Source organism: Kockovaella imperatae, assembly GCF_002102565.1.
Source record: "Kockovaella imperatae strain NRRL Y-17943 chromosome Unknown BD324scaffold_13, whole genome shotgun sequence".
In the NCBI taxonomy this organism is placed as follows: Eukaryota; Fungi; Basidiomycota; class Tremellomycetes; order Tremellales; family Cuniculitremaceae; genus Kockovaella; species Kockovaella imperatae.
In genome coordinates, this window is record NW_019028953.1 from 362,142 (window position 1) to 379,467 (window position 17,326).

General features: G+C 50.6%; 5 protein-coding genes across 5 annotated transcripts; 2 read left to right on the top strand and 3 right to left on the bottom strand.

Moving 5' to 3' along the window:
- Nucleotides 1–5,512: 5,512 nt before the first annotated feature.
- BD324DRAFT_604289 (hypothetical protein) lies at nt 5,513–7,644 on the bottom strand (the record flags this gene model as incomplete). Its single annotated transcript, XM_022013977.1, has 2 exons — nt 7,371–7,644; nt 5,513–7,312 (listed from the first exon to the last, which is right to left on the bottom strand). Exons 1-2 carry the CDS (start codon nt 7,599–7,601, stop codon nt 5,513–5,515), a joined length of 2,031 nt encoding a protein of 676 aa, XP_021869014.1. The 5' UTR covers nt 7,602–7,644.
- Nucleotides 7,645–7,673: 29 nt separating this feature from the next.
- Nucleotides 7,674–9,102, top strand: BD324DRAFT_634930 (WD40-repeat-containing domain protein). Its single transcript, XM_022016772.1, has 5 exons — nt 7,674–7,962; nt 8,010–8,153; nt 8,205–8,568; nt 8,615–8,926; nt 8,976–9,102. Exons 1-5 carry the CDS (start codon nt 7,762–7,764, stop codon nt 9,080–9,082), a joined length of 1,128 nt encoding a protein of 375 aa, XP_021869015.1. The 5' UTR covers nt 7,674–7,761; the 3' UTR covers nt 9,083–9,102.
- On the bottom strand, nt 9,103–11,454 carry BD324DRAFT_634931 (putative Homoaconitate hydratase). Its single transcript, XM_022016773.1, has 4 exons — nt 11,221–11,454; nt 10,848–11,177; nt 9,673–10,808; nt 9,103–9,628 (listed from the first exon to the last, which is right to left on the bottom strand). Exons 1-4 carry the CDS (start codon nt 11,409–11,411, stop codon nt 9,147–9,149), a joined length of 2,139 nt encoding a protein of 712 aa, XP_021869016.1. The 5' UTR covers nt 11,412–11,454; the 3' UTR covers nt 9,103–9,146.
- A 730-nt stretch (nt 11,455–12,184) lies between these two features.
- On the top strand, nt 12,185–13,299 carry BD324DRAFT_653033 (glycoside hydrolase superfamily; the record flags this gene model as incomplete). Its single annotated transcript, XM_022018592.1, has 3 exons — nt 12,185–12,414; nt 12,470–13,107; nt 13,163–13,299. The coding sequence occupies 3 exons, from the start codon at nt 12,185–12,187 to the stop codon at nt 13,297–13,299; spliced, it is 1,005 nt and encodes a 334-aa protein (XP_021869017.1).
- A 21-nt stretch (nt 13,300–13,320) lies between these two features.
- BD324DRAFT_634936 (hypothetical protein) lies at nt 13,321–17,320 on the bottom strand. Its single transcript, XM_022016774.1, has 5 exons — nt 17,149–17,320; nt 17,045–17,100; nt 16,551–16,993; nt 16,002–16,502; nt 13,321–15,963 (listed from the first exon to the last, which is right to left on the bottom strand). The coding sequence occupies exons 1-5, from the start codon at nt 17,162–17,164 to the stop codon at nt 13,518–13,520; spliced, it is 3,462 nt and encodes a 1,153-aa protein (XP_021869018.1). The 5' UTR covers nt 17,165–17,320; the 3' UTR covers nt 13,321–13,517.
- Nucleotides 17,321–17,326: the final 6 nt, after the last annotated feature.

Genomic DNA, 17,326 nt, shown 5'->3' on the forward strand with positions numbered 1-17,326 from the left:
AAGGGAGACCAATTCGAAGCTTGTCATGTACGATTGTCCTGGTCCATGACAGCGTTCTCTGACGGCAGTTCTCAGTGGCCTCGTTCCCGCCCGTCCTGCGCTGAGCCGCTGTTTCAAAGGAAGATATACAGTATAGCAATGACAAGAATTGCTTCTGAGTCCGCCGGCACCCTCCTATCGCGTCATCCGACTCCCTGAGTTTATGTTCTGTATGTGGGCGACGAGTGAAGCTGATTGATGATGAGCTCATACAGAGTATCGAGGTCTGTGTGGATGACGCATCTGCAGCATCATCACAGGCTCGCTCGAGTCAACATTCAACTTTCACTTTTGCAAAGAAATCATTCCATTTGCAAAATTTTGCAAATTAGGATTCGACTGTCAAGATCATTCTCACACGATGCCAAAATCCTTAATTGCGAAGCCGAAGTCGGCCAAACAATGTATGAACGGCCGAAGAATGATGGTGTCCATTCTATTGTAACTCACAACGGATGTTGTGTGTGAACCTGGCTAATTATCGAACGACTGTGAAGATTTGAGTTGGGTCAAAGAAACAACGTGATTAACTAGAGAGCTGAAGAGATGCAAAACGAGAGTAAGAGTGTATTGCAAAATAAAATACCTGGAGAATCTTTCGATCTTTAAAAATACAACAGGTACACAGACCTGCTCGTAGATGGCTGGTTCTTCGAGGTGCTGGTCGAGACTCTCTGAAGATCTCGTATCGCTCTGCGAAGTCTCAGCTGCTCTTGTGGGTCCTCTGTCCTTCACACGCGAGTCTGTTTGAATGCACAAGAATGTCCGTGATCGACTGCCCGAGAAGATCTCTTTGCATCTCTTTGCTCGCTCTAGGTGTCGGGAGTGTGAGTATTTGCTTCCGTTTCTATCTCGCCATCAAATCATCTTTAGTTTCTGTGTTATCCTTCGATCCTTCTATATGCAACTTGTTCAATGTTGAGCATCCATCGCTCAGACTCAACAGAAGAATCTTTGTGCCGTTCGAATTTGAAAAGTTGGCTGTCAGGGTACGTCCGATGACACCATAAGAGTAAACTTACAAATTGTTACGGGCGGGGCTTACCAAATAGAAGAGGGGTGCAATAAGCTTACCTTCTATTAGAAGGGGATAGCTTTGGTGTACGGACGGCTGGGTCTTGCAGCTGGGTGAAAAGTATAGTTGCAAGAATGGTTGGGAGTGATTGTGATTGAGATGCAATGAGGCGATGTTGTGAAGTGGTGAAGAAGTTGAAAGGGATTGTAACAAAGTTGACTTTGCTGAGAATTGTTCTCTTAGGATAAGAAGACTACAGACCACCTCCTTATATAGTTTTTGAAAATTCCTATGGATTCACTATGTAGACACTACAAGATCTGCGTGCGAGTTGCGCGCTGGGAAAAGATCTATCTGGGATCTGCGTGTAAGTTGCATGCTGGGAAAGATCTATCTGGGATCTTTGTGTAAGTTGCACGAAGATCTCCTTTTTCTACTTCAGGGAGATTGGGGAGCGTCTAGATCTGCGTGCAAGTTGCACGCTGGGAAAGTATAGCAAATGTAGAAAAGGCTGTGTGTGTGTGGATTTTCGTGTGTATCAAACGTGAAGGATGAGTTGGTGTTAGCTCAGACGTATCCTAACAGTAATCTCCGACTCGCCTCCGGTCTCTCAACTCTGGACTAGGTCACGTATACTAGACCGATCCACTTGGAACAGCAATCATCAATGCGAACTTCGAAGATCTGAAGGGCACTGTAATTTTTTGACATTGCTAGTGTGGGATGCCGAGACAAGAGGCAGAAGCAAATGATCACAATTCTGACAGCCAGTGGGTCGTATTCGAAAGACTCTCTAGCATATCTGCTGCCTTCGACTTCCAGAAAGAACGAAACTCCTCGCAAAATACCCTGTTGGCTCCTCCTTCTTGCCTTGCGTTCTTCCATAGGTGTATCGTTCCGTATCACAACTGGCTCGTATAAGATATTCTGTTCAGTCTTCTCATCGCGAAATGTTTTCTTTCTCCCGGAGGGAAAGATTCTTGTCACATGCTAGGCGGTAGGAGATCGGATCGTTATATCGAAGACAGGCATCGGTTCCCGCTTTTTGATTTGCTAGTTCTCCACATTGCTTCGCTCAGTGCGGTTGACGCATTGTTGGAAGACCAACGCTCAGGACTGGCTCTCACTAATAAGACTTTCATTTCAGGTTGCATGGGAAATACATCAAGCCATACCAATCTAGTTGAGGAGAGGTCGCTCTTCTGACAAAAACAAGGAAACTTGCTTCGCACGTTCACTTCTACAGTGTTATTTATTGTGTTCAATGACGAGACACGATGATTCAGTGACAAAGATCTCGATTTTTTGTATTTGAACATGCTCAGTAGCGCCAGTCCAGATCGACCACAACTTACCAGAACCATCTCTCATGTCCAAAAAAAAACCGGATTGTATTACTATGAACCGAGACTACTCCTGAAAGCTTTTTTTTATCTTGATTTGGGGAATTGTGACGCCGCTGCAAATTTAGATCCACCTCCACGTAAGATGATGTGCACAATTTTTAGACTATGATTAGTACAAGGCGAAAATTAATGTCTTTCAAAAAGCCGAGGTGGTGGTAGAGTTGACTTCATCTGAAAGTGCCTTTTCGAGCTGATTCTGTTTGGGCCTCAATAAGTCTCCTCGATGATGTTCTGTCAACGTCAGGTTTGTGATTCCGAAACGTCGAGAATTTTCTGTGCAAGTGTCAGCATGCAACGCTTTTCACCAAAAAATAAATATACCTTCTGTCAGAAAGGGATAGCTTTGATGTTTGGACTGCTGTACTTTGCACCCAAGGCAGCTGCAAGAGTAGATTAGTTGCATTTGCTAGTGATTGGGATGGAACACGAACACGAAGTAGTTGGAGAAGGTTGTAATAAGATCAGAATATCCCTCTGAGGATAGAAGAAAGATTACATCTACCTCCTTACTTAGTTGTTGGAAGGCGCTATGTGTCTACTATATGTAGACACTACAGGATCTGCGTGGGTTTGCGGGATCCATTTGGGATCTGCGAGCAAATTGCACAAAATTTCTTTTCTTTTTCTTGTTTCAGGAATATTGAGGATCTGGATCTGCATGTAAGTTGCACGCTGGGAAGACATACAAAAGATAGAAAAGGTAATGTGTCCCTGGTGACATTTCTGTGAGTCACATGTAAAGGATGAGTCGGTGTTCGGATTTGGTTGTGCAAATCGTTACAGACAAGAGCTGAGAGGAGGGGCGGTAACGACACCGATCTGATTCGATCAACGGTATCTCCTAATCGCATACTGTCCTCCATCCCTTTAGCATTTCGGCGCGCATCATTTGGATAACAATGCGGTAAGGACGGTGGTAGTAATCTTATTGTTGGTCAAGGAACGCAAGGTTTTGTTTGAATAGCACAGAAATGTGCCGAGTTCACTGTCGCATTGCACAGGGGTAGGCAATAGTGGATAGACCGTAAATCCATGTGATGATACTAAGCAAGTCCGATCCGCAGCATGATGGTGCATGGCAGAATACATCGCTCGTTCCGCGATCGAATCTAGCGGCTCAGACACCGGATTTGATCTGAATCTTGTCTGGACCTGATCATTTCTTTCAGGGAGCAGAAACCATCTGCACTGTCAGAACTACATTTAATTCGCTCTCGCATCTTATTCTTCCATTTACTCAACTCTGTGATTCCATTTGTTCGATCAAATCATTCAGTATGACATACGAGACTCAGTCATGTTGAGCATCAATTACTCGAATTCGGCATGCAAAGCTTGATGTTGCATGCGGCAAGCTCTTATTCTCGTTAAGAGAGTGTCTTCCTTGACAATGATAGCGTGATGCATACGAGGAGTATGCATGAATATCTCTGCCGATGTACTGAGGGATGAACCGCCTTGAGCCCGTGCTGGCCTTGTATTCGGCTTGCGATGATTCTGCCCAGATCGCGGAAGCGATGTCGCCTCAAGGACTGCTGATAGTAGTACTGCCTGTTTGTCTGGGGTCAGTCAGTCTCCTTACAGGCAGCGCTATCAAAATCATCTACAAGCCCATCCTTGCGGTCTTCAGATTCGCAGCCTCGGTGCTCAGTGAAGATGCATTCTTTTACGAGACGCAGATGACTCCTCCGTTCTGTCGGGGTCCAGACTAACCGGGGGTGAAGACTCAGATCACGATGCAGCGCAGATAGTCGAGAAATATCGGACACATGAGGGCGTTGAAAGTGACTGGTTGAAAACAACTTCTCTGCCTTTCAACGGCTTTTTATACCCTCTTTTCGCAACTCGGTTACTATTGAGCATCCTATCGAGTCTGAGCGTTGGACGCCCAACATTGACCGAGTTGCACGTAGAAGGATAGAAGAAAAGCAGTGGGAAAGGTGACTTGATGGCGAGATTAAAAAAAAGGGAAACAAATACTGATAATTGCGACAGATCCAACAGGAAGACACGAGTCTCACGAAAGTGGACTCTGAATAATTCACGTTGCATCAGCCTGCCACAGTGCCGTATTTCCGACAATGACCGGGTCCTAAAACCATGGAATGAGGTATCGTCGGTATGAGAGCGCGCTAGTCAGATTGCAAGTTAAAAAAACCCAGGTCCAGAAAGTTTGGTTGCAAAACCGTGGCAGCAAAAGCCTGTGCTAGTTTATTGCAACGCAGATGTACAATTGCGCAGTTCTTCACTGATCTTAGAGACGTGGCTGGAGTCTGTACACTGCAGCCGGTGAAGAATAGTCGGAAGAGCAAAAGGGTGGTTGAGGCCGCTTACCATCATCGGACTCTTTCATCATCTGAGGGTTTCAAAACATAAGGCCGAGGGCCGATGACTCATCAGGCATCTTGATTGCAAGCCTTCCTATCGGCGGAGGTCATTTAGAACTGTTGAGATACCGGATTTTGTTGTGCAAATTTTGCAATTTCAGTTTTCCGGCAAAACACTTTTGCAATTTTATTTTGAGACCAAACACTTTTGCAACAAGACCTTGCAAGCTGCTCGTCTTACCCAGCAAATGCAGAGATCAAGACAGACATCGGCGAGAAAGACCAGTCATTACATTAGAGGCTTTTCATCTCGAAAGATCTTGAATGACGAGAAGTAGCATGCAGTTGGTACCGCCTGTGATGCAGTCAAACTTATCGCTGATTAATCTAGAGATTGTGTTAGTCTTGTCGAGTTTGAGCGTTGGATGCGCAATATTGATATAGAAGGATAATGATGGAGTAGCAGGAAAGATAAATTGATAGCGAGATAAAAAGCGGAAGAAATTACTCATAATCCCAACACGTCTTTCTCCAGAGGAGTAGAAGGGCATATTGCAAATCTGGCTGCCTTTGGAGATATTGAATTGCGCCTTACGCCGCTGTCTGGACGAAAGATCACAGACAACCAATTGCCATTGCAGCAACCGCAGACACAAACAGCAAGATCTGCAATGGTACAACATCGGGAAGACGATCTCATAATTTCCCCTTGTGAGGACCACAGCCTACACAGACTTTTCACGACCCAACTTCTTCAATGCCATGTCGCGGAGCATGAATTTCTGAATTTTCCCGCTGGCGGTTTTGGGGTACTGCTCCGTCCAGAAGACGAACTTAGGGGTAAGGTGACTTGAAAGCTGCCTTTTCACCCAATCGCGAACGATTTCTTTGGTCAAAGTCGGCTTCGCGGTACTGCTTTGTGTATGCGATTCTCCAATGGTGTCGTCAGGCCCTGTGACGACGCCGTCCTTGGGTACGATGAAGGCCGCCACTACTTCTCCGAGTTTCTCATCCGGGACCCCTACGACGCTGACCTCTCGAACCCCGTCCAGTTGAAACAGGCAGTCCTCGATGTCTAGTGGGTGTATATTCTCTCCTCCCCGGATGATGAGATCCTTGATCCTGCCGGTGATGGAAACATAGCCGTCTGCATCCATTTCTGCTTCATCGCCTGAATACATCCACACCGTGCCATCCGCGTCCGCAATTCTCGATTCGGCTGTCCGTTCCGGATCGTTGTAATAGCCTGCCATGACCAGGTATCCTGAGGCAGCGAACTCTCCCTTTTCCCCTCTAGGTAGGATCTTGTTCCTGTCCACAGGAGACACAATCTTGACCTTGGTATGAGGCATCACCTTGCCAATCGTCCGGGTTTGTTTTTCCACTGGGTCAGTCGGAGAGGTCATACAGCTGATGGGACTTGTCTCTGTCATGCCATAGCAGATGACTGCTTCTCTCATTCCCAGCTTCTGGTGTATCCTGTGCATCAGGGATTGAGGCACAGAGCTACCCGCGAGGATTCCTTTGGCCAGATTTGGAGGCGCTTGAACCCCTTCAGCTTCAAGGGCGTCAAGAACAGCCAGCAACATGGTTGGAACACCATAGAGTCCAGTTGCGTCATGCTCTCGACACATGCGTAATGTGGCATGAGGGTCAAAGGCTGGTGAGGCGAACATCAAGGTGGAACCGGTCGTTGCAGTGGCCATGTATCCAAGCACGGAGCCAAAGCAATGAAACAATGGAGGCGGGACGACGATCCGATCCCCTGGCACGAGGCCCATTCTCCGTGCGGTCAGGAAGCCGTTGTTCAGAATGTTGCGATGCGACAGTTGCGCGGCTTTTGGCATAGAGGTAGTTCCTGATGTGAACTGAATGTTGATGATATCATCGGGGTGTTGATCGGCATTTCGAGCTGGTCGACTTTCTGAAACGCTGAGCAAATGTTCGTAAGGCGTAAGGGAGGTGTAAGAGTCAAGGTCAAGAAGCGCATCGGGATGCTCGCTCCGGTTGTCGAGGATGACAATACGGCGGAGGGAAGGCACGACGCTGCTCGTGATCTCTGGGGATCTGGCGAGGCCATTCGCTTCAACATGTTTGAGTATGTCCAAATTACTACTTCCTTGACCTGGGCGGTATGCGAGATCGGTGAGTGCACCAATGATCAGGACCTTGACGCTCAGATGATTCAGTGCTCGCTCCACCTGGAATGCGTTGAATGAGGGGTTGAGAGGAACGAGGATAGCTCCAAGTTTGAAGACGGCGTATGTGAGTGCACCATATTCGGCAACGTTGCCAAGGGAGACGGCAACTCGATCTCCCTTTTGCACTCCCAGGACTTGTAGACCAGAAGCCAAACGATCTGATAGTCGGTCGAGCTGGGCATACGTCAATGATATCTCCTTTGGATTGACACTCCCTCGGTCGGCAATACGGACAGACGATCGCGCAACGAGCGCCAGGGCGGTCGGGTGAGAAGCAACTATCCGGGCGAAATGTTGTGGGATGGTGTCTCGCAACAAGGACGGCTATGGATGGAGGATGGAGGATGAGTCTTCTTTCGCTTCCCGAGCGGCTGGGTCTCACCTCTGATGGTCCCTCAGAGAAGCTGGCACTTTGAGCTCGAGCTCTGATTGTTCTGTGAAATTGACGCTTGAGATGCACCGGGAGTTGCCGTGAGCACCATGGAGTGTGCGACTGGAAGAGCAGCCATGACGCGCGCCTGGACCAGCCTGGATTGAGAGTTTCTGCAAGCCAGTAGTGCATTGCAATGGACAGCGGACGAGAGTCGACGGAGGGTTCGTGAGTAGTTTGCATTCCAGGGCAATGGGGATCTCTCCGGGTGCCGAATGAGTTACCGGCCCGATCCAAGCGAAAGCGGCGAGGACGCGCTCGTCAACTTTTACCCGAAATCCTCACCGAGAAATGAGCCTTCTTGCTCTGAGCCTCTTTCGACCTCGTTGGCTTGCTCTCCACGATGCAGACCAGTGACCCGGGCTTGCTGTTCCGAACATCAGCAGACATCCTTGCTGCGGAAGCCCGAGCTCGGAAAGCTGTGGCTTTGGAGAAAAGGGGCTCGCCCTTCTCCTTGGGCGCAAAGATTCTGGATCTCAAGCTTGGTCGCGACGAAGTTATTGTTGGGGACTCTAGTGGGGCTGTCAAATGCCTTGATGAACTTGCAGGTGCTATCAAGCTTCTGCAATGTTGCTTGCTAATATCTTGCAGGGTAGCACCAGACGTAAGGTGTACAGAGGACACGCAGGACCGGTCACATGCGTCACGCTCGCACCTTGCTACCAGTCCGAGTCCACCTGGACGGCACTGTTCAGTGGTTCTTGGGATAAGTCGATCCGGATTTGGAATCATGATGTAAATTGCAGCTTCAGATGGATGACGAGTCATGTGCTAAAGCTGTCGCAGACTGGGGAGCTGAAGGCTTCGCTGGAGGGACACTCGGACTTCATCAAAAGCCTGCTTTCACTGACATCACCATACGAGCTCCTGTTATCTACATCGTCAGACAAGACCATCCGTGTCTGGGATCTCGAACTGTTACGGAGCGGCCAGGCTCCCAGCTGCGTGCAAGTGCTCCGCGATCACACTCGCCCGATAACAAGCTGCACCTTGCAATATGGCGCAGAAATGTTCGTCTGGACAGGCGATTCGATGGGAGTCGTCATTAAATGGACGGTTCGGAACCGTCGAATGGTCCTGTTACAGACTACAGCTTGTCACGAAACGAGCATAACTGGCATTGAGGCTACAGAGGACGGACTATGGACCTGTAAGCGGCCACTTGTGGCTCACGAGAATGACCCTTTGATCTTTAGGCTCGATGGACAAGACCGCCCAGTTTCGTCAATGGTCATCGTTTGACAAGCCGATCATTTTGCATCACGCTTCTTATGTGACCTCTGTGTTGCCTTTGAAGGACACGTCCGTTTCAGACATCGTATTGACTGGCGACGATGACGGCAATATTCGCGTTTGGTCCATCGAGAGTGAAGAAGCACGACTGAAAGCTACTGTCGAGGGTCACGGAGCTCAAGTCTCGGTGATGAGACAATGCAGAAGGATGGAGAATGGCTGGGAGGTCTTCAGCGGTAGCCTGGACATGACCCTCAGGCACTGGACTCTCGAAGGTAGGCCTCGCCGACTCCATTTGCACGGTTTCCTAACTGTCCGTTGCAGATCTGCTCCATCCTCCACTGCTGCTTACCGGCGACGACACTCCAGACGGGGAGGAGTCCCTGTTGACAGAAGAGGAGGAGAGAGAGCTGGAAGAGCTGATGGCATAACGGAACCAGGTGGTGCACAATCTGCTGGTTATGCGGCAATGCATGTCATTATAATTCGTCATATCTATACCTGCGCCGAGGCTCTGATGAACCCCTCTAAGCCTCCATGCACCCAAATTTCTTGCACGCTTGCTCCAACGGTGGCGCATGGATACTTTTGGTCCTGCGTCTCCGGACCGGTGAGAGTTACGCAAGATTCGGCCACGTCGATTTCAATATGCCAGCCGGGAGGGACGACGGTCAGGCGACCGTCGTTGCTCCCTTGGCCTCGCACTCCACCTTTCGCGAATCGCCTCGTGAGATCATTCACCAGCTCGGGGCATTCGATCAATATGAGCCCGTTGTTGATCGAGTTTCGCTTGTATATGTCGCCGAAAGAGCCACCGATCACCACTGGGATTCCAGCATGCTTGAGTGCTGTCGCAGCCTGTTCCCGAGAAGAGCCAGTTCCGAAATTATACCCTGCCACTAGCATAATACCCTCGTCTTTGTCGATATTGGCTCGAAGGTCCCGGGCGACTCCAGCAAAATTTGGGTCATAATTTTCTAACAAAATCAGCCCTCTGTCGTACTACGCCGCGTTGACTCACCCATAGCCACCTCCGCCTGTCGTTCTGGGGTGATATCATCCTGATACGTATATTTCCCGGGATACATGCCGTCCGTGGTGAGATTGTCTTGGGGTACATAGACCAAAGGACCGCCAAACCGGCGTGGAAATCCGGATAAGATCTTTGCACTGGAAGGGGCGGCCGGAGTCTGTGAGGACGTTGAAGCCTCGATTCTGAAGCGGGGAGAAACTGATTCGAATAGGGAGTCTGCGGGCCCCGAGATGTATCCATTGAGTGCTGACGCTGCAACGACAGCTGGAGAAGCAAGGTAGGCCAGAGCTTCTGGATGGCCCATGCGTCCCTTATAATTTCGATTCGTGGCGCTGATGCCGACTTCGCCCTTCTCCAGCAAACCAATGCCCAATCCTATACAGGGTCCACAGCCAGCGGGTAGGGTCTTGGCACCTGCATCCACCAATGCTTGCCAGTCTCCCGCAGATTCCGCGTCCTGTTGTACCACGCTAGATGCTGCCGCTATGTAGAATTCGACGTTTGGCGCAAGCTTTTTGCCCCTGAGAACTGTAGCGGCCGCAGCGATATCAGATGCCCTCGAGTTGGTACAGGATACCAGGTATGCCTTGTTTATGGGAATACGCTGCGCAGTCAAATCCGGTAGAGGTGTCGCTATCTTGACGGAGTTAGGGCCCGACACATGAGGGACGAGAGTCTCGAGATCTAGCGATAGCCGAGAGGCATACATAGCCCCGATATCCGCTTCAGGGGATTCCTGCAGAGCTCGGTCCACAATGGTCTCTTGGAGGCGTGGGTGTTCCATAGATTCGTCGGAGGCAATAGATGCAGCGTGCCGAAGACTAGCTGCTCTCGTCATTCTCCGGTACCAGTCTCTGAGCCTCTCGTCGACGGGGAAGACTCCAGCAACGGCGCCCCACTCTGTTGTCATGTTGGCGATCGTCAAACGCTCATCAATGGTCAAATGCTGAACTCCAGATCCTCCGAACTCGATGGCGGCGTTGAGGACCTCGTCTCGGTTGAACAGTCCCGCCAATGCAACAATTACATCTTTGCCAGTGACCCCGGGTCGGAGTTGACCCTCAAGCGATACAGATACGATGCGAGGTATCTGCCACCAAAACTTGCCTGTCGCCCAGATACCCCTGAGACATTAGAACAGCCGCTAAATTGTGAACGCTTACGCTGCATCCGTTCTGACGATTGCTGTTCCTAGACACCCCACCCCGCCGTAGTGATTGCTATGACTGTCACTAGCTACTACCATTTTCCCCGGCAGTGCATAACCTTCTTCGACCATGATTTGATGACCAATGCCCCGGCCTGCAGGATAGAAATCGACATCATGCTCTCTAGCGAAAGCCTCTATCCTTGCATACTTGCGAACATTTGTGTCGGACTTGTTCTGTACGTCGTGATCAAGGGCGAACACTGGCTGACGGGGATTTTTTAGCTTGGAGCAGGATAAGGACAGAAATTTGCTTATGACCGGCCCGGTGTTGTCATGAGTCATACTGCGGCTGGTTCAGCACCTATACCAAGCGTCATCAGACTCACACATGGGCTGGCTCTATCATAAGATAATCGCCGGCTTTGACCTTGACACCAGGTTCCACACCGATAGCATATTTTTGCACGATTTTCTCAATTCGAGTCTGTGGGCTGGACACTACAGCGTAGAAGCGGTGTGCTCGGCCCCAGTTATGTTGTGAAAAGCGACAAATTATAGATCTAGAGCTGACTATCATGTCTTTAGTCCTAGCCAGGAAGGTGAGCTGTAGACCATTCCTTGGTTAACCGTTCTGTGCAACGCAATGATGGCCATTAATACAAAACATACATAGTCACGTGATGCGGGTCGGTTTTCGCCGGTGGGCACTGTATGGAAGTGGCTGTGCCTCCTCTCAGGAGTGTATGAAAGGATCAGATTCACAACAGCATCGTTTGGTCTCAATGCTCGTACAAGGAGCTCTTCTCTTGGCACGCCACTCCTTTTGGGATCGTGCCGTATGTAGACCTGTCTCTTTCCCTTGAAACCTGTCTCTGTCCCTTGAGGAGGAAGTATGGCGAGGACTACATATAGGCGATGTCTGGAGTTTCGATTACTCTGTGTCGGAAGGCTCTTCGTTTCATTGGCCCCTTTTCGTTGTTCACTGACACGTTCACGAGAATGATTCACTTTATCTGTATTGTAGTCTGGCTGGTTCAGCTCTCTCTTGATGTCAAGGCAGCACCACCCGGCAGTGTCAGCGCCGTGGCCTCGCCTACGTCGCTTGCTCCTCGGGCCTCAACCTCCTCAACCTCTACACGACCCCTTCCCGAGAGGATGTACGTAGCATATTGGAGCGTGTGAGTTTTGTTGCAGTACGAGGAGCAGACTGGACTTGGCTTTCCTGACGCTACCCTAGATGGGCCTCGCCAAGCGAGATCCCCACTGAGCAGCAATTGGAGGGCGTAACACACATCGTCTTGGGCAAGTATAGACAAACGCAATGAGCTGATGCCTCCAGCCTTCGCTGATATGAAAACTTGGACATCTTTCGAGTATGCGACGTCCGGAGAATTCAATGCAAACACCATTGCGACGTTGCGTCAGAGATCCAACGCGAAAATTAGCGCTTCTTTCGGAGGGTGGAATCTCGATCTTCCCTTTCGTCCAGGTGCGCAGCCGGAGAATCGAGCGGCATTCGCAGCCAAGATCTCTGGATTCGTAGAGCAGTTTCAGCTGGATGGCGCGGACATCGATTGGGAGTGAGTCTTCATTCCTTCAAACTAGTGCCACACTCACTACTGTACTGTAATCCAGATTTCCCGTCGACGGTGGCCAGACGTATCATTTAGATGCAGACAATCCCCACTCAAGGCGAACGAATCCAGACGATGCCACAAATTTTGTTGCTCTGATGGAAGAGCTTCGGCGCGTTCTGCCAGAGACCAAGACCTTATCGATTGCCGTCCCCGCTCGTCACGTTGACATGGTGGCATATAATTATCCAGACATCGTCTCAGGACTGGACGCGACTGTGGATTACTGGAAACTAATGACCTACGACTTCATGAATAGGAGGGACAATGTGTCAACATATCATGCGGGTCTTCCCGTTGTCGATGACAGCTTCGACATTTACTCGACGCAAAAACACATCGATCCAAAGAAGATCGTCGTCGGATTTCCGATGTATGCCAAATGGTTCTACGCATCAAGCACTTGTATGACGAGCCCTCCCCTCAATTGCAACATGGGTATGGAGTACGAGTTCCCCAACGGCACGGATACCGGGTACTCTGGAACAGCGGTATGGAATACGGGTCTCAACACAAATTTCTCTCCGCACACGGAACTCAACACTGCTGTCGGACAGTCTTTTGCTCGGCTTAAAGATTACGACAATGATGCAGGCGCCTCGGCATGGTTTGACGCTGAAGAGAGCCTGTTTTGGACATGTGAGAACTGCTGCGAACTTATCGATCTGAACTGGCTGATATTTGGGGCTATCAGGGGTCAGCTCTGCCGACATCACCAAGACTTGTGAGGCTTATAGGGACAAGGTGCGCGGAATGGGCGTATGGAGCTTGAATCAGGATTCTGCCACTTTCCCTCATTTGTCTGCGATTGCAGATTGCCTCAAGGGCTAAGGAAATCGCAAGAGTGGAGAATGTCATACCCGAGTGCATATTCAAGTTGAAAGCATCTTCTCAGACCCATTGTATGTAACCCTAGATAGTCTCACTGTACCTCTCTCGCCTCATCCCAACAATGTATCTCGTCGATCTCTTGCTTTGATCTGCTACTAGGCTTACCGAGGCGATTTCGGGTTTACTGCACGAGAAGGACATTTAATGCCTTTTGGAAATCATATCCGTTCGCAGCCAATGCCTCGACGACCAGGGAGCGCGAAAAGCCCATGGCGCATAACTGTAGCTAGATTAGCAGATGAAAAACCAGTAAGATGACTTGCCTTCTTGACGTCCTCAATGTCGTCTACCTGCGCCTCTGTAGCTCTCCTCTCTGGTGGTGCAGGCGGTTGCAAATGCGACGTTGGCGCCTCTGCAGGCGGTTCGAAGGACGGTGATGGCTCGAATGCGCTTCCAAACGCGTCATCGAAGGACAAGGGTGGCGCATTGCTCGTTGATCCAGCAGTCAGCATGCCCCACTCGTCACGATCCTCGGTAGCAAATGCCTTGGATGCTTGCAGCTGTCCACCGTTAGCTGGGGGTGATACCAATTCGAAGCTCTTCGAATTGTCCGACCCGGTATTTGGTTGTGAAGGGGTTTTCGAATCAAATTCGTCATCAAAAGCAGCGAATTCGTCGTCAAAGGCTTTTGATGGTTCAGAGACTCCCGTTTGCTGAACAGTGCTTGGGGGTTGATCCGTAAAATCAAAGTCTTCGTCGTCAAAGTTGGCGAAATCAGGGCTCCTCTGGCTCGATTTCGGGCTCGACTTAGGACCTTCGGCAGCCGCTGTTGCTTGTGAACCGGACGGTTCTGTCGACCTGACGGGTGGTGCCGGCGCGCTACGTCTTATCTTATCGACGGTTTGAGTGATGGCTGGCGTGCTGCTGGCCACATCAGGAGAAGGAACGACTGTGTCTTCCTTTGCTCTGTACGGATGAGCACCTTCCAGATCCTCGGGACCTTCATCATCGTCGGAAGAGACCGTATCTTCCTCAATAGCCTGCTGATTTTCGATCGGTGATTCATCGATGGGGGACGTTTCTACGGCTGTCGTCTTCTGTGCAGGATTGAGATCCTGATGCTCGTCTTGCACAGCAGGGGACATATCTTGAGCAGACAGCGACGCCTGGAGAGGTCCATCGAGGGAATCAGGTTCATCGAAAGAAGCAGATGCGTTTTTGTCCCCGTCCTCAAGAGTATGCTGTGGTTCATCATCAAAGTCGGCAAAAGCAGCATCGAAATCGGTCTTTTGACTCGGTGCTGGGGGTCCTGAATCTGGTGATTTCGAGGTGTGATCGGCTGCGACCGAGGCGGAGATTGGATCTTCAATTGAGCTTCCGAAAGGATCGTCTTCAAACAGAGCCTCGGCACCTTTCGAGGTGAGAGCTTCGTCGGCGGAAGGATTGGTGGGGACTTGGTTCATAGTAGCACTTTGGCCCTGCGGACTCTCTGAATTCCGCCTATCATCGGTATCGACAGGGGCCAAAACATTCTCATTCTTAGGTCTGGTAGAGTCGTTGACCGGCTGCTCCCTGCTTTCTGATCGGCTCAGTCCGAGGCGGTCGAATGGGTTGTTCGATCGCTGCGATACTCCGGTGGCCACGGGGCTAAGCGCACGTGGTGTAGATGGCAGAGGTATTGCTGCAGCTTCGGCAACTTGCGAGGTATGGAGGTCGAGATCTTTTTGCGCAGCGTCTCGCCCAGTTTCGCTTGTCGCGAGCTGCTTTTTGGCGATCGACACCATTCCCTTTTGCTGACGAGCCTCTTTGCGTAACTTTTCCAGCAGGGCTTTTAGCGAGGTCTTCTCGTCATTGACATCCTTCATTCGTTTCTGCAACGATCGGACCTCCTCTTTATCTCGGAGCAGGGCTTGCTCCAATTCGTCCTTTTCCGATTTCATCGCCGAAAGATCGCTTTCTGCAGCGATGACACTTCCCCGTAGTTCCTGCACTTTGTCCTTTTGTTCAGACACTCGAGCTCGTAGATCTGAGACTGCTTTGCTTTCTGCTTCATGTCGCACCCGAGCGTTGGACAAATCGGTCTCGAGTTGCGAGATCTCATCTTGAGATGCCTGCGCCGACTGCTCCAATTCTCCACGTGATTTCCCGAGCTTGTCTAGGTTCTCATTCGTGGCTGAAAGCTGATTGCGCATGTTGCCTACATCGGCAGAAGCGTCTGTGATGTTTGAGGGTGTACCGGCCTCGTCCCCCAATAAATCGCTAGACGGCGCGAATGTCGAGGCAAACACAGAGGTCGGTGCCGGCGAAAACGGCTGCCTTGGTGTTTGGACAGTGCTCTTGCGAGAGGGAGGTTGAGGCAGGAATGTTGTCGTGCTTGGGGGAGCTCTAGACGCGGGCGCAGGAGAGGCTGGGCTGGACGCGATAGGTGCAGCCATCGTAGGCTCATCATCAAAGAGATCAAAGAGGTCCTTTGTGACTGAACTGGGACCCGAAGAGGAGTTTTGAGGGGCGGCTTGGAAAGTGCTGCGAAGGGAGGGTGGTACCAGTGAGGAAGGCAGTACGCTCGGAATATTTTGTCCTGCAAGTTTCGCGTTGATGAGATGCAACGCGACTGCAAATTCATCGCGATCCAGTTTTCCTTCATGGCGGATGTCGGCCAGGTCCCTGAGATGGGTCAGTGAACAGAGAGGAGTGTTTCTCACCATATACTAGCGAGGGATGTCTCATCAAGCTGACTCTGGAGCATGAAAGGCACAGCAACGTCTCCGTCTATGACACCTCGATTCTGGGTGTCGAGCTGCGAAAAGAATCGATCCGATGCTGCTTTCTCCTCGGACGATACATCCCACGCTGGTGTGTTGGGTGCGAAAGCAGAAGCCGATGCAAGCGATGTTATGGTCGACGATCTCGGTGGCACTCCGGTTGCGCTTTGCCCTGTCAATTGCTGCTGTAGAGCTGGAGTACCGGTGTGCTGTGCTCTGATAGGAGATCCCGTGCTGCCTCCTGTATGCTGGGAGACGATTGGGCTCATTGGTCCGGTCCTTGCTGCAGGCCGGCCTCCGGATGCAGCTTCATACACGCCATTGGGGAGAGTGGATGGCAGCGTGAGCGAAGGATTTGCCATTGAGCTTTGAATGAGATACATGGCGACGATGAAATCGGTCAGGTCGAGGTTCCCCCTCTGTTGTGTATCTGCCAGATTCCTAAGATTTCGATGTTAGATCTGAGCAGGGGAGCCGATGATCACTCACCAAATTTGACCCAGCTTTTCATAATCCAACTTGCTCTTGAGGAAAACCTCTCTTGCTTTATCTCCCGAGACTAATCCATTTTGAGGACCACACGAGACGAAGATTCGGGTGAACTTTGTCCTATCTGCTGGGGTCAAGGGTGGCAGACTCGCTCCACCGCTAGACGCTGCTGCTCCGGCCGATCCCGAGAACTGAGTCGGCGGAGGGGCTTGCCCTTCGAACGTTGGCAAAGGCCCCGGCCTCGAAGCTAGAGATTCTTGGACCGTGGTTTGGCCCCCTTTCTGAAGCCATCCGATGATACGAGCAGCCTTGTACCAACCATCCTTGGTGAGGAATCCATTGTTGCCTGGATCTGCAATGGCCCACACTTCTCCCAGAGTCTGTTGAGATAGTCTGGATGACGTCAAGAAGGGCAGCGCATCTTGTCCGGGGAGCACTCCAGACTGTTAAGACTGTCAGCTCTAGTGGTGATCACAAAGGATTCCACCACTTGCCCCGTCCTTGTCCACGGCGTCGAACAGTTTGTCATAGTATTGACGCTCTTGCGCAGCTGAAAAACAATTATCAGCGAGGCGAGAGGCAGAGAGCAGAGGCTCACAAAAGCTGGATGCCATGATGTTGGGGTTCCACACCTGACTCTCTGGCTGCAAATGAAGCCTACTCTCGTCGCTCGTCTCTCTCTCTCTTTGCTCTTCACGCGGTGCTGAAGGTCTCTCTCCAAATGTGGATGGATGGATGGATGGATGAACGAAAGAATGAATGAGAGATGGATAGAT